Source organism: Phasianus colchicus, chromosome 24, assembly GCF_987193195.1.
Source record: "Phasianus colchicus chromosome 24, bPhaCol1.hap1.1, whole genome shotgun sequence".
NCBI lineage: Eukaryota > Metazoa > Chordata > Aves > Galliformes > Phasianidae > Phasianus > Phasianus colchicus.
Genome location: NC_143459.1, coordinates 6,081,024 through 6,096,129, shown reverse-complemented (window position 1 = coordinate 6,096,129; position 15,106 = coordinate 6,081,024). Strand labels below are relative to the sequence as shown.

Sequence of the window (15,106 nt, the reverse complement as noted above, 5' to 3'; positions counted from 1 at the left end):
CCCCCGGCACGTTGGGAATGGTTCGGCCCCACCTGTTTCCTCCCCCCCCCCCCCCTCGCAGAATGGTTCCGCCCCGCCCACCTGGCCCCGCGCCCCGCGGTGGTGCAGCCCGCCGCTCCGCCTAGCCTGCTGGCTCCGCCGCCTCGACTCCTCATTGGCCGGCGGGATGGATGGGGTGGAGAGCCGCGTTTCTATTGGCCGTCGGGCCGCGTGGGGCGGGGCGGTGGGGGCCCGGCCGGTGGGGCGGGTTGCGTTGCGCTGCGCGGCGGTAGGGTCTGCGGCCGTGGGGAGGCAGGAAAATGGCGCTGACGCAGGGGACCAAGCGGAAAGTCTGCTACTACTACGATGGTGCGGGGCGGTGGGGAGCGGGATGAGGGGGGCTGCGGGGGGGACGGGAAGGAGCTGGGGGTAATGGTTTGTGTGAGATGGGGGCTGGGCTGGGGGGGTAGGGGCAGAGGGGTCTGTGTGAGCGGGGGTCTGCAGGCGGCGCTGGGCCGTGGGGTGGGGGGAGGGGCGGCGCTGGGGGCTGCGGGGAGCGGGGGGGGGAGGGGAAGAGCTGGGAGGGGTTGGGGGGGTCGGGGGTACAGCGGGGCGTTGGGTGCTGGGGGGATTTGGGGTGAGGGATACGGGGGCAGGGCAGCGGGCTGGGGGGCTTTGGGGGCTGGGAAGGGAGCAGGGCGGCTCTGAGGGGTTTGGGGGGCTGCGAGGGAGGAAGGGGCTCTGCTGGAGCTCCCGCTGGGGTCAGCGGAGTCCCGTGGAGCGCGGGACGGGGGGCACCGGGGCACAGCGCTGGCGTGGCCTTGCTGGGGGCTGCCTTTGCTGTCCTCTGCCCTTCAGGACGCTGAGAGCTCTGCTTTCTGGCTTTTTAATCTTCCCACTGGGGTGGGGGAGGAGCCGGGCGTTACAGCCAGCTGCCTCGGGCGCTTTCCCCACTGGTATCGTGGCAGAAAGCACGGCTCATCCCCCTGGGCACGTTCACAGCCCCCTCCCCTTTGGGGGGCGACCTCAGCGATGGACGGGTTTTTGTTAGGCTCTGGGATGGCTTTGTGCAAAAGGTATTGTGTAGTTCTCCATTTCATTGTGGTTTTTAGTCTATGAAGTCAAATAAAAACTTTATTGCTGTTTTTTTTTTTTTTTTTCCCTGGTAAGTGGATGTATTCCATGCTCAAGCAATAAAGTGAGCTCTTCTAAACTGCTTTCTGCGTTGGGCAGGTAGGGAGGGCTCTCGTTTCTTTTGAGAAGCAAACACAAGCAGTAGGATTGCATCCTGTGGTGCTGGCCCTGTGTCTTCAGGCAGGCAGGGTGAGGAAGAGGAGATCAGAGCAGCAGAACTGCCTGAATGCAGCACACAGGCTGCCTCTGAAACACCCATCATCTCAAAGTGGGGTGCTGGAGCCCTGGGCTCAACCAGGCCCTGTTTAAGCACACAGAGTGCTTGCAGGAAGTGGCAGGGTGCTGTATATGTGCAAGCAACCCGCGTGTGGAAGAACTCTCAATGCCCAAACTTCTTCCTCCTTAGAATCTAACATGTTCACAGGGATACTTTCCAGTTTGTGAACAAGCTAACATCCTCAAGGCATGAAATGATGTTTTAAACACAAAATAAGTGTTTGTCTTGCTGTGAATGCTAAGCAGAATGATATCCTTCCGGTCTTTATTGCATGGTAACAAAATGAACTTAGTGTCATTCTTCCTTGTCTGTAGCTTCTCTCACCCATTTACTCTGCGGTGAGGTTTTAGTGCCTTGTTTCCACTGCTCTTTTATGAGGGGCTGGCAAACATTCACAGGGGGGAAGTGTGCTTTATTTGTCACAGAAGGCATAATGTGCAGTTGTGGGTGGGTGGTTTGTTAGGGTCTTTGTCATGCAGAGAAGTGAGAGCAGAGCAGTCTGGTGCAGTGGTTCCTGAAGGGAGGTCCTGGCATAAATTTCAGAGGGCTGAAGAAGGAAACTGCAGTGGAGGTCATTGCCTGAGCTGTGGGGAAGGGTCTGGGTAGAGTGGAGAGGGAAAAAGAAATCTTGTGTGGCAGGGGTCGTTCATGGACATGCTGAGAGGTGCTGGGGTTGTGTGCAAGGGTTTGAACTGCAAGACTGGGAAATTCTTTTGTTAGCTCCAATATGGGGCTTTACTTAACCCCAGCAGACAGGAAGAGGTCTCTGCTGAATTAACACACTTAACATGCACCCATTAGCACGCCTGAGCTCACTGCTGTGTGGCAGGGCTTGTGGTGAGACACGTCTGGGGTCTTGCTGACAGCCCGAGGTAAAGAAGGGAGGCAGTAATTTTTCAAAGCTTTGTGTAGTTCTGTGTTTGTATTTCCTAGATGGGGTTTTGAGCATCTCTAATAGTTCCCCAAAGCTTAACATACCCTGGTTTTGCTGTAGGAAGTGTTTTGGTGCAGGCAGAACCCACCTAATTTCACTGTAGCATCACACAGGCAAACTCCAGCAGCAGAATGGTTTGGGCGTGGGGTTTGCATCTCTTAAATGGAAGGAGGCTCGTGCCCACTGGAGGAGGCATTACAGCTGTGAGGAAGTAGCAGTTTCTCCTGTATGTTAAGACTGGTGATGAAATATTAATGCTCCCAGCTGAGTCACCGGCCAGACCGGGTTGGGTCTCTTGCTTCCTAAACTGATGGGGAGCTGTAAAACTACATGAATGACTTAGTTTGATTTCTTAACAAAATGAGGCTTGTGCAGCATTGCTGCTGCGTGTGGCTCTGTGCATTCCCAGCTTTTGGCAGAGCTTCTCATTGCCCCGTCAGGCAGGGGACAGAAATCTGAAAGTTAAATTCTGTGGGAAACACCACAGAAATTTGTGCCCTGGGAGAGGAGGGAAAAACCAGTGGGAGATAGAAGCAGGAGCTCAGCTTTTGCTGGACGGAAGAATATCTGCGTGGGGAGCTGATCTGGGGGGTGTAATTGCAAGGTGCTGACTTCCTGAAAATTAACCTGGTGCCGTAGAGTGAAGGATTTCCAAAGGATTTCAGGCAACAATAAGGGACGAGAATAATCAGAGCTGTAAAGCTATAGCTGTGCTGTGATTTGCTTATTGACAGAATTAGCAGCTTTGAGTCTCATGTCTGCTGGGTAGTAAACTGAGGCAAAGTGGCTACGTGTGCTGGCTGGTGAGTCATTGTCTGAGCTGGGATTAAACTTGGGTGCCTCCTGGCTTTCAGGTTTCTGCTCAGAGAGCTTCGAATTTCTCAGGGAAGCTCTGTGAGTGTGAGGTCCCATCGTGGAGCTGAACCTGGGGAAGGACGTTAGAGAGCTGTCCTTTGCTGAGTGAGGACCAGCAGACGTGGTGCCCAACCTCCTCCTGCCTGGAAGGCTGGAGCTGCTCCAACTTCACAGCGTTGTCAGCTGCTCAGTGTTTAGCTGGGTTGCCTTCCTCAGATCTGCCATGAAAATCCTCCATGCTTGGCCATACCCTGTTGTCCATAAGTCGGTCTTGTTTGGGTCTGGGATAAAGCTTTCTGATGGTGCAGATGCATGTGCAGACCCTTCCCCCTGTGAACAGATGGGCTGCTGATGGGCACACAAAATGACAGATGTGGTTTGAGTGTGGTTGTATTTGAAGCAGTTCATGTTTTTCCCTGCTGTAACAAAATCCTTTCTGTCCCCAGGTGATGTTGGAAACTATTATTATGGCCAGGGACACCCCATGAAGCCCCACAGGATCCGGATGACCCACAACCTGCTGCTGAACTACGGCCTTTACAGGAAGATGGAGATATATGTAAGTGTGATGAAGAGACGTGTGTATGAAAGATCTTAGTGTACTTGTCAGTTGTAATTTTGGTGCTTCAAGCTCGTAAGTTCTCTGTTGACAAGCCAAAGAGGAAAGTAAAAAGGATTAAATGGTTGTGTTGACATATTTCTGCTGCATTCTGATTTCTTGCAGTGAGATGTTCTTTGCTTCAGATAAGCTTTGGAGTCTGGAAAATTGGTTTTCTCTCTGTAGCTTAAATATTTTCTTTGCCTAGATAGGTAGTATGTTCCAGTCTGCGTAATGGCTTCTTTGCCTTTGAAAATAAGTTTCTCTGGTCTAGTGCTGCTACTTCATTTATTTATTTTATTATTTTTGCTGTTTCTGGGAGTAAATCTGAGACTGGAAATGGGATTTGGGGAGGGCAACTTTCCCAACCAAACCCTGTGTCCTTGCAGCGCCCTCACAAGGCGAACGCGGAGGAGATGACCAAGTACCACAGCGATGACTACATCAAGTTCCTGAGATCCATCCGCCCAGACAACATGTCTGAGTACAGCAAGCAGATGCAGAGATGTAAGCTGTGTGTGTGGGGCTGCGGTTCCTAAGGAACACTTAGCACAGTGTTGTGCTTCTGGGGATCCTGGGTGAGCTTTAGGAGCTCAGGATGAAAAGAGCAGGAGAAGCCCTCAGGACCTGCATTTCTCCAGACTTTGTGTTCTGTTTACCTGTTAAATCAAGGATTTGAAAATGAATCCCTCTCAAGCCAGAGTGGCACATGAGCCGAGGAGAACCATTTGACCCAATGGTCTTCTCTGATCTTGTGCTTTAGTGGAAGTTCTCCTGAATTATCTTCCTGGTTTGGAGATGGTCGAACTGCTCCTTTTATGAGCTGCACATATTTGCTGTAATTGCTTATCTTATAACTGAAGGTCTCAGGATGGGACAAGGTTGTGTGTTTTTAAATTTACTTTTTATTTTTAAAAAGAGGCTCATCAAAATCTTCAGGAACTCTGAAGGATTTTCAGAGCTACAGTGGCTTGGAAGTGGGGGAGGTTTGAGATGCATGATGGTACCTGTCTGCTTTGAGTTAGAATGTTCGTTCTTCTTTTTTGTGAGATAATGTATTCCTCTAACCTCTGCAGTCCATGAAAGTGCTGAGGATCTCTTTGCAGCTTTAATGCTGCAGAAACCTTTTTTTTTTTTGGTCTGTCTTAAACTCTGAGGTGATGTTTTGTGTCAGGTCATAAAGGCAAATAGAGGGGGAAGGCTCAAGGTTCTTTTAAACATTATTTTGATCATGTACACTGCTTTCCTTGAGAGCAGAAAAAGAGACAAAAGCCCACAGGATTCATTTATGTCAAATGTGATTTCCAAATTAAAAGAAATACGAGTCTTGAGCCTGAAGTGAGGGCACTTGAAAATCTGATATTAGCTGAAAGGGACAGATGTTTAGGCACAAGCGCATAATAGGAATGAATAGTATGGTACACGAGTAATATACATTGAAAGACCTCCTACAGTAAATAATTTGACTTAATATACCGAAGTATATATTTACACAAGCTGAACTGTTTACCCCTGAAGCTGATACGGCTCATGAACACCCACTCTGCTCTCTGGTAGTCAACGTTTTCTCTACTGTATTTCCACAGAACTATTTTTAACTGAAGGAGGCAAAGTATGAAAATTAATCTTAAACACACAGAGGGCAGATCTTTTATTCAGCAGGGAAAATAAGCCCCAGACTTCGTTTTCTTGCAAAGAACAAACTTCTGCCTGACTGAAAAACTGGCACGAGAGGCTCAGAGCAGAGATGAGTGGTGCAGGAGACAAGGTCAGCACTCCTGGGCACGGTGGCAGGTCTCTGTAGCCTGCTTGGTGCTTTACCTTTTCTTTTGAAGAAAGGATGGGGCTGTGATTTCCACAAAGATGCTTCTCCTTTCCTGCTGGATTCTGTGTCAGATAAAAATTCCTCACCTACCTGCTGTAAGGAGAAGGGAGCATCCGTGCCTCTCATCTTGCACCTGAGCTTTATGCCTGTAGCCAAGTGATTGACCCCAATTATTAACAATGCTCTCTAGTAGTCCTGGCTGCTTTCAGTCTCCTGGTGAGAAGAAGCTCAACTGGCTTATGTTTATGCAGCAGCTCTTCCTGTTTTTGCCAGGATAGCAGAGGGAAGCCCTCAAATACTGTCAGTGCTGCCCACAAAGTTCTGAGGGGCGGTAAAGGTAATGAACAGTTTTCTTATGTCATTTTGCTGAGTCCTGCATGAGGGCTTGGAAAGACTATTCTGTAACCTAAAGGGCAAGAAGTTTGGTTTGTTGTAATGGAAAGTGTGCAGAAATCGATGACTTCAATTCTCCTCACTTAACATGGAAATCTTCTTAGATTAATTATTCAAAGTTTGCAGTTTTCTATGCCCTGCTGAAACCATCTGGGAACAATTACTTCCTTCTGGGACTCTTGCAGAGCATTGTCCTTTTCAGAAACTTCTGTCCTACACTGAGAGTTCCATTATCCCACTCCTTGTGAAGGCTGTGTGCTGCTGAGTATCTCATGCTACAAGATCTGTGGTGTTTGTGCCTTTCTCATTAAACACGGGGGGGAAAAAAAAAACAGCTGAAAAAAACCCGGAAATGAACACTTTCCAGATGCTGGTACAAAAATACAGATTTTGTTTTTGCTTCTAAAAGCAGATGTTGTAAAATGTAGATTTAACACAAGCCTGCTGTTAGTGTGTTTAATGGTGAGGGGTCCTGCCTCCTTCCTGCACAGCGTGTGCATGGCCCTGCTGAGCAGCACCAGCTGCCAATAGAGCCAAGCACAGCAAATGTGCCAAATGTAAGGGCCTGTGCTGGTACTGTGCAGCTCTCAGGGACAGCATCTCTCCCTGCACGCTCCGTTCTGAGGTGATTGACTGTTTCCTGCCTCCCTCTGAGCCATGACCCGGTAGGTGGCGTGCCTGTCCTGCTGCAGCTCCTGGCACCTGCTGTGCTGGGAGCATCCTTCCCATAGCAGCAGCCCTTCTGCCGTGCAGGCAGTGCTGGTGTGACTGCCTTTGTGTTCAGTCATTTGTGTGTGGTAATGTTTCAGTTGATTAAAGTGCTTATCTGGTTGGAGTTTTTTTAAGTTTTACCATTTCTTTGTCACTTGGTCTTACTAATTCTTATGTATTCTTTTCAAGTTAACGTCGGGGAGGACTGCCCTGTGTTCGATGGGCTGTTTGAGTTCTGTCAGCTCTCTGCTGGAGGCTCAGTTGGTAAGCTCAGCTGTCGTATGACCTTCTCCTAAGCAGATGTATATAAAGTTGTTCTGCCTGAGAAAGTGGTTTGTTGTAGGTAGGGGTGGGGGGAGCCCTGTGAACCTGTTTCTGACTTCCTTAGGTTGAGATTTCTCCCCGTGCTGGAATTCCAGCCTTGCATATTGACAGATCCCTCTACGTTTGTAAGCATATCTTTATTGCTCTGAGCTACTTCAATGGCTCTACATAGGTGATAGACAGACCCCAGCAGCAGTGGGGTTTTACCAGTAATAATTAAAAAAATGATGTGAGCTGCACAGAAAAGGAAAAAAAAAAAAAAAAAGGTGTAAAAAATGTTGCTTTGTGTAGGTGCAAACTAAAAAGCAAAAAAGGTTACTTTTTCTTTCTTTTTAACAGAAAGCCCATTGTCTCTGGCTCTGAGGCAAGAGCTGGAACATTTAAAGTACTTTGTTGCAAGAAGTTGTGGTACTGCAGGACTGTGTTACTGTGCATCTACAGTAGAGCTTTGTGGCTACTACTCCCACAGTGACATCTAGAAATCTTCATTTCCTCTCACAGAGCTCAGCAGTACCTATGAGTGCTGACTGCAGCATTCTTATGTTGTTTCTTGAAGTAGCTATGCTTTGTGATCCCAAGATTGTACATCCCCTGAATGTATCACTTCTTTTAATCCTTGGAGACTTGCAAAATTGCAGAAAGTTTATGAAGGAGGCAGGGAGAGAGGATGTTCTTTGTCTAAATGCATATTCAGTGACTGACTTAAATATGTATTGGGTAAAACCTTTCCTTAAAGTCTGTTGCTTGGCACACTGGGAATTCTAGACTGTCTTCAGGTGTGACCTGGGCTAGAAAGCAGTGCACTTGTTTGTGCAGATTTCGTGCTCTGAGGCATGAGTGGGGGAAGCAGTCAAAAGTGTGTGCATGCGAAATAGAGGCTGTGTTTCTCTTCCCTTTCCTTTGTTTGTTTGTTGAGACATCCAGTGTTTAAATCCTTGGACTTGTGCCCAAAAGCACAAACAATGATGACAAGAGACCTGTGCTTCACCCCGAGGCTCTGCCGTTGGTCCTTTGCCCTTGTGGTAATATTTTGTAATTCTTCTCCCAACAGCCAGCGCCGTGAAGCTGAACAAGCAGCAGACAGATATTGCTGTGAATTGGGCAGGAGGCCTTCACCACGCTAAAAAGTCAGAGGCTTCTGGCTTCTGCTATGTCAACGATATTGTCCTGGCTATCTTGGAGCTCTTAAAGTAGGTGCAGTCCTCTGAGTCTTTACCACTTCCCAGTCTGCTGTTGCTTTTTATAGCTGTATTTTCCAGGGAGGTCTTAAGCAGCCATATTTTTGGGTTGTAGTACCCTCTGTGCAGAAGGGATGTGTCTAACCATGACACTGTGCAGGAAGCAGAAGGCATTTTGTAGTTGCTCTTAAGCCCTTCTCCTCCCTCAAAAGAAGGGTGCACAGCTGTAAGATGTGTCTGTCTGCTGCTTACCACCCTGGTGGCTGTTGGCTCAAGGCAGACCACAGTGGGAGGCTTGGACCTAAAAATGTAGAGTCCATTGGCTGGATCTGAATAAACTGAGTCAAGTCTGCCTTCAGAGATCAGCTGCAGCAGTAAAAGCCACTTTGTGGCTCAGGGATTCTGTTCCACTGAGCAAAGCTCGTGTCCATTCTCCACTCCTCTTTTGTATCAGAAAGACTACTGGGAGCTGTGCAGCCTGGGAATCTGTGCACAGTTCTTTGCCCACTTTCCATTTGCTCTGGGCCTGCTCTGAAGAAATGCAGCATTTTGACTCCTTTCTGATCCTAGGTATCACCAGAGGGTCCTGTATATCGACATTGATATTCACCATGGAGATGGTGTGGAGGAAGCCTTCTATACCACAGACCGTGTGATGACCGTGTCCTTTCATAAGTATGGAGAGTACTTCCCAGGAACAGGGGACCTGCGGGTGAGAGTGAAACCTTAGCAGAAAATTCCTTTGAAATGTGATCACTTTCTTCTATTTGCTGTCACACTAATTGAGTAAATCCACCACTCTGTAGCATCCTTTCAGCGAGGGTGAAAGTATCTGTATGTGGCAACTGGCTTGGCTCTTAGAGAGGATGCTTTGTTCCTGTGAACTTGACCTGTGCAGAAATAAAATAGTAATAGATCTATGGTAATAAAATCAAGGCTTAGATATCAGTCGTTTAGCAGCCTTCTGGTGGCATCTCAGTCACTTCAGCTATTTCCAGTGTACACAGGCTTTTTGGTGAAAGTTTATCAGGACTGCTTTAGTATGTGTTGAGCATCTTGTTGATATTTCCAGAAGTGATGGTAGTAGGTTCTTCTTCCCCGAGCAGAGGGTCAAATGCTTCCACTTCTGCCAAATACATCGCTGTTGGACTCAGCTAGCTCTGCCTTCTTACACCATGACAGTATCCAACCATGAGAGCTTATGCTTCCATTCAGATTACACCAACAGACTCCCAGACTTCCATTCATAGTTTGCAGTGCAGTTTCTGTGTCGTGGTGACCTTGTGCTCTGTCCTGTCTTTCCCTCTAACAGGACATTGGTGCAGGCAAAGGCAAGTACTATGCTGTCAACTATCCCCTCCGGGATGGGATTGATGATGAGTCCTATGAGGCAATATTCAAGCCGGTAAGTGTCTGCTGAGTGATTCTTTGTGCATCATGCTTTGTCACTGGGTGGCTCATGGAGCCATTCTTCAGGGAGACTCAGACTGCTGTTGTGAGATTCCTCAGTGGCTGTGTTCCTCCCTAACAATTGCAGCCTGTCATCAGTAAGCTTTTCTTGGTAAGAGCCCCAGTGTCACCAATATATGAGTCAACAGCTGTGGGAACACTAGGGATGTCTTCATGTCACTTGCTGGACATTACTGTGTTGCTTTGACACTGTCCTGTGGAGAAAGTGTAACAATGGGTTTCTTGTTTAGGTGATATCTAAAGTGATGGAGACATTCCAGCCTAGTGCAGTTGTCCTGCAGTGTGGGTCAGATTCTCTGTCTGGAGACAGGCTGGGTTGTTTTAATCTGACCATCAAAGGTAAGAATACGGTGTTTCCATCAAAACAGTGAGCTTGGGTCTGTGATGCCAAGTAGCCAGAACTGTACAGCACAGTGCCTGCGTTAAATTGGCATAAATCATCTTATTACTTTTCACTGAAAAGTTTGTACCATGAGGCTCACACCTTTTTCCCTGCTGCCTTTGCTGCAGGTCATGCCAAGTGTGTGGAGTTTGTCAAAAGTTTTAATTTGCCTATGCTGATGCTGGGAGGAGGAGGCTACACGATCCGCAACGTGGCCAGATGCTGGACCTACGAGACTGCTGTGGCTTTGGACACTGAGATCCCAAATGGTAATTTTCCCCTGGAGCCTTTGAGGCAAGATAAGGGACGGGACAGTGACTACCTAGTGACAGAGCTTAGGGAGGTAATGTTGCTGCAGAGAGTCAGGAACCATAAGATTTTGTGGTTATTGTGGAAGAGCTTTTTGAGTCCATGGGTTGCAGTAGTTGCTCTTGTTTGTGTTATAGCCCTGTAGTTTTCCCCTCCATCAGGAGATTCCCAGCAGTCTTGCTGTTGTGCTGAAACAAGACGACCTTCTACTGCAAACTTTTGTGCACACTGATAGTGTTTAACTGCCAAGTGAGCTTAGACTGCCCTGTTGCTAAGCCGTCTGTTTTGATCTGAGTTTGGGCTATGAAATGGTCAGCTCCTACCCATAGGAAAATGCAGTTGTGCTCTTATTTAGCACTGAAATCAGCTGTATATGAGGCATTTCATTACTGGTCCAGAGGTGACTTGATTTTTGTTCTATTTTAACTTGTCTGCAGAACTCCCATATAATGACTATTTTGAGTACTTCGGACCAGACTTTAAGCTGCACATCAGTCCCTCAAACATGACTAACCAGAATACCAATGAGTATCTCGAGAAGATCAAGTAAGTGTTTGCCCTTCTCCACAAGGCTGGCACCTTTTACTGGTTAAATACAGAGGTGTTCTTTTCCTGGCTGGCTCCAGGCAGCGTCTCTTTGAGAATCTGCGCATGCTGCCTCATGCCCCTGGCGTCCAGATGCAGCCAATTCCTGAGGATGCTGTTCAGGAAGACAGTGGAGATGAAGAGGAAGAAGATCCTGAGAAGCGCATTTCAAGTACGTGCTTGCTTCTGGCGTAGCTGCATTGCACTGCTGGGAAGTGTGCTGTGCCTGTGGGTGCCAAAGCTGAGCGGGATCAGATTGCTGGAGAAGCATGAAGGCACTAAACTGAAATACCTTATTAAAGAGGGAAGGATATATGACTTAGATTGACCTCAGCTTAGGGGTTCTTTGGTTTGAATCTATGCCCATTGTTCTGGTGGGTTTTGTAGGATAAAGCAATGATCCTGAGCTGCAGGACTGGTAGAGTTCTTCTCCCTGGGAGCATTTTTCCAGACAGTTTCCATAAAGGAAGAACACAGGCATTCATGTGAGAATTGAAACAGTTGCACAGGTGCTGTGACAGATTACTTTCTGGGAGGCTGTCAGGTTGTTCCAGAAGTTGCCTGCCTCAGTGAAAATGCTGGTTGTTATCCAGATTGGCCGATGGCCTTCAGATCTGGCAGTCAGATTTTCTCAGTGTGAGGTTGGTTAACCTGCTCATGCTGTCAAGTCTAAACATCACACTGCATCTAATCCACGTCCCACACGTGATCTTAGGTTAAGCATAAGCAGGCAGGAGCAGTCAGTTAAAAGACACGACAGGTAGACAAAGTGTTTTTATTGTGATCTCTCTGTGAGTTACGTAGGTTTATTGGTTCTTTCCCACGTGTGTGGATGTACACAGAGGGTACATCTCCAAGCATTAGTGTGCAGTATCTTCTGACCTCTTCTCCCCTTCACTCTCAGTCCGCAATTCTGATAAGAGAATATCCTGTGATGAAGAATTCTCTGACTCTGAAGATGAAGGGGAAGGAGGGCGCAAAAATGTTGCTAACTTTAAGAAGGCCAAGCGTGTGAAAACAGAAGAGGAAAAGGAGGAGGAGGAGAAGAAGGGTAAGCACGAGAGCTGTGGCTGGAAGCCCTCCTGGCTCTGTAGAGCATTGCCTGTTGTGTGCTTTCCTACTGCTCTTCCATGCCTTTTTTTTTTTTTCCTTAGATGAGAAAGAAGAGGAAAAAGCAAAAGAGGAGAAAGCCGAACCCAAGGGGTGAGCCCAGTGTCTCTTGGCTTGGCAGTTAATTCCCTGAGTTTGTATTTCCCTGTGCATTTCCCCATGCCCCTGATGGGATGTTGCACAGCTTCTGGGGTTGGAGTAGAGACGTGGTGGTTTGGATGGCTTGTGCTGGGCTCTTAACAGGGGGAAGTTAGCGTGGGAGGGACAGCACACCTGATAAAGCTCTGAGAGCCTTCAAAGAATAGGGCTAAAAAATAGTATGTATTCTGTAACATGTCACTGGTTTTAAAGGGAGATTGACATCAGAGCACATTAAGTGTTGTTAGGGTGGAGCATTGTTATGGCTGCAGCTCTGGCTTGTAGTGCAGCCTGAGTTTCTTGTTTAAACCGAATTTTCCACTGCTTCCTTCCACAGGGTGAAGGAAGAGACAAAATCCACCTAAGATGGCTGCAGCTGGACAGTACCTGTCAGTGCATAGTTATCGTAGGTTAGCTTCTCTGGTTGCCTCCCATTCCACAGGATTTATATTTTATATATGTTTCTGTATATATTTCTATATAAATATATAAATGACTCGAGGACTGTAAATTATTCCTTGCTGCACTCTGCTGGGAGCAGACAGGGAGGACTCTGCAGAGTAGAGAGACGCGCACTGCCCAGGATTGGTGACTGGGAAGTTTCACTCTTTGCCTTCCACTGCCTCCTTAGTGTGTCTTTAAAAAAGAATCACTTCCTTTCTTTGCTCTCCTCTGAAGTAACCACCCTTGAAAATGAATAATTTAAGTAGAAGTAGTATCTGCATTTCAGGTTAGGTGGAAAGATGGCCATGAAACTTTTTTTTTTTCTTCTTCTTTTCCTTTCTCTTTTATTTTTTTTGTGTGGGAGATATGAATTCCCAAATTAAGCCTGTGAGAGACTGAGTGTTCCTTTGGTCTTCAGTCTGATTCCACCATGGCAAGTAACTGCAAGCTGGTGCCGCTTCTCAGGGTCAAATAGTGCAGTTCTTGAACAGAGTTGGCTACCTCCCTGCAGCAAACTTGTGGAAAGAGATGAAGCAGCTTACAAGCAGATCAGAAAACGGCTTGAGTGAATCTGCCCAAGAGCCCTGCAGGTATAGATCTGGAAAATGCACAGTGAAAATCCCTGATGTGGTGGTGAACGTTTTCCAGGAGATGGCAGATCTCGTTAGCGTGGCAGCGCTGTGCACTGCAAATAGGAGAAGGGATGGAATCTCTGTACACTTGTTTCCTATAGGTGTGCCCCTCTTTGCAGGGGGAGGTGAGTTTCTGCCCATCTGGCTGCCTGCTTCACTCTTTCTGCTTCTGCCCTCAGCTACATGTGCTGTAATTGCTTCTCAGTACTGATCTGTGACCTAGCTGAAACCACAGCAGAACAGGACAGACAGACAGAGCCCAGCTGATGCCTCTGCTCCTCCTGTATCACTCACAGAAACTCTGAAGTAGACATGTTTTCAAGTGGAACTTTTCCTCTCTTTGCTCTCAAGGCCAGTAAATTCGGAGAACCTTTTTATCAGTCTGAGCTGTTATCTGTACAAGGAAACAGCAGATGGGGCTCTGTACATTTTTATAACTACTCCTCTTCCTACTCCCACGTGTTATCTCACACCCAAAGGTCTTTTGTGATCAGAGCTGGCCTTTCTCACACCTTGCTTTGTACAGCTGAGCGTGAGATGAGCGTTCCATGAAATGCTTCGCTGAGCTCCAACTTTGCAGAAGTTTTGCAGGCAGTTCTGACTTGCTGCTCTCCTTTCTCAGGGGGATTCCTCTGTCCATAAGAGGATCTGTACCTCCCACGGAGTGCTGCTGGTGGTTTCAACTCTAATAATGCTGCTAACTTAACACAGGTTATTTTTAAAATGTTTTATTTTTTTAAATGCTTTTTTTTTCCCCCCCTTTTCCACCGTAAGTTTTGTAGTCTCTTGGAACCCGAGTGACATCTCACTCCTGCTCTTCAGTGTTTGTATGTGAAGCGAGAGAGATCAGTGTATCTTTGTGTCTTGGGGAGGGGGAGGGAAATATATTGTGGTTTTTTAAAGATGCTTTTATTTTAAATTTTGAGAATCTTTGTAATAAAACGTACATTTCTATGGTTGGTCTGAGTTTGCACTGCTTTCTGCTGGGGGGAAGCACGGGGGTAGAGTCAGTGTGGTGCAAGAGGAGCTTCCCCTTCTTTCGGGAGGGCTGGGGGTGTGTTGGTGAAGTGCTGAAGTCCAAAGCGCTGCACAGAGGCTCTCCATCACTCCGTGCAGCACGTTGAAGATTGCTGCAGCTCCTTTTGCAGGTGTTAACATTTTATTTCCCTGAGTTTCACAACACCTCCAACCCTCCCCCCCTCTCTGCACTGAAGTCCTGCACGTTGTTTGCTGGTTCCCAGCACCTCGGTTCCCACCGCTTGGTTGTCCCCCAGCAGGGCTTTGTGTGCCGTTAGTGCTGCCCTGCCTGCTGCTCTGAGGGCAGCCTTAATCTGGGGAGGGAATAACAGGTTAAGGAAAAGGAGTTGTGTGGTTTTTTTCTTGCATGAGCCTGTTCGGGTTTTTGTTTGTTTGGGGTTTTTCTTGGTAATCTGTTGTTCCGTTAATTAGAAAAAAATCATTAAACGAGCGGGGTGATTTGCATCGTGTGCTGAAACGCACGGGAAAGCTTGGCGAGCCCGAAGTGCTGTTTGGAGAGGAGGAAAAGCTCGGAGTGCCGCAGCCCTCGTCGCTCGGTTGCCCCGGGAGCCGCAGCTCGCGCTCAGCCCCTCCGCGAGCAGCCGCGCTTCGCACCGCGCTCATCGCTCTGCCCTCCGCGCCGACGTGCGGCTGCAGCCCTTCTCCCTGCCGGGCCGCCTTAAAATGGCTGCCACGTCTGCAGCTCCTGCAGCCCCGCGGCTCAGCCGGGCGCACGGAGCCCAGCAGGAACAGCGACCGACAGCGCACGGCTCACGCTCGGCTTTTATCCCTCCCTCCCTCCAGCATCAGC

General features: G+C 48.0%; 1 protein-coding gene across 1 annotated transcript; it reads left to right on the top strand.

Moving 5' to 3' along the window:
• Positions 1 to 170: 170 nt before the first annotated feature.
• On the top strand, positions 171 to 14,237 carry HDAC1 (histone deacetylase 1). Its single transcript, XM_031594793.2, has 14 exons — positions 171 to 348; positions 3,626 to 3,738; positions 4,167 to 4,284; positions 6,896 to 6,970; positions 8,082 to 8,220; positions 8,779 to 8,920; positions 9,521 to 9,613; positions 9,909 to 10,017; positions 10,189 to 10,329; positions 10,807 to 10,915; positions 10,996 to 11,126; positions 11,859 to 12,005; positions 12,109 to 12,157; positions 12,540 to 14,237. The coding sequence occupies exons 1-14, from the start codon at positions 300 to 302 to the stop codon at positions 12,565 to 12,567; spliced, it is 1,443 nt and encodes a 480-aa protein (XP_031450653.1). The 5' UTR covers positions 171 to 299; the 3' UTR covers positions 12,568 to 14,237.
• Positions 14,238 to 15,106: the final 869 nt, after the last annotated feature.

Coding starts and splice junctions, on each gene's coding strand:
- HDAC1 (XM_031594793.2), top strand. CDS start 300: ATGGCGCTGACGCAGGGGACCAAGCGGAAAGTCTGCTACTACTACGAT. Junction 6,971..8,081: donor CTCTGCTGGAGGCTCAGTTG/GTAAGCTCAGCT, acceptor TTCTCCCAACAG/CCAGCGCCGTGAAGCTGAAC. Junction 8,221..8,778: donor GCTATCTTGGAGCTCTTAAA/GTAGGTGCAGTC, acceptor TTCTGATCCTAG/GTATCACCAGAGGGTCCTGT.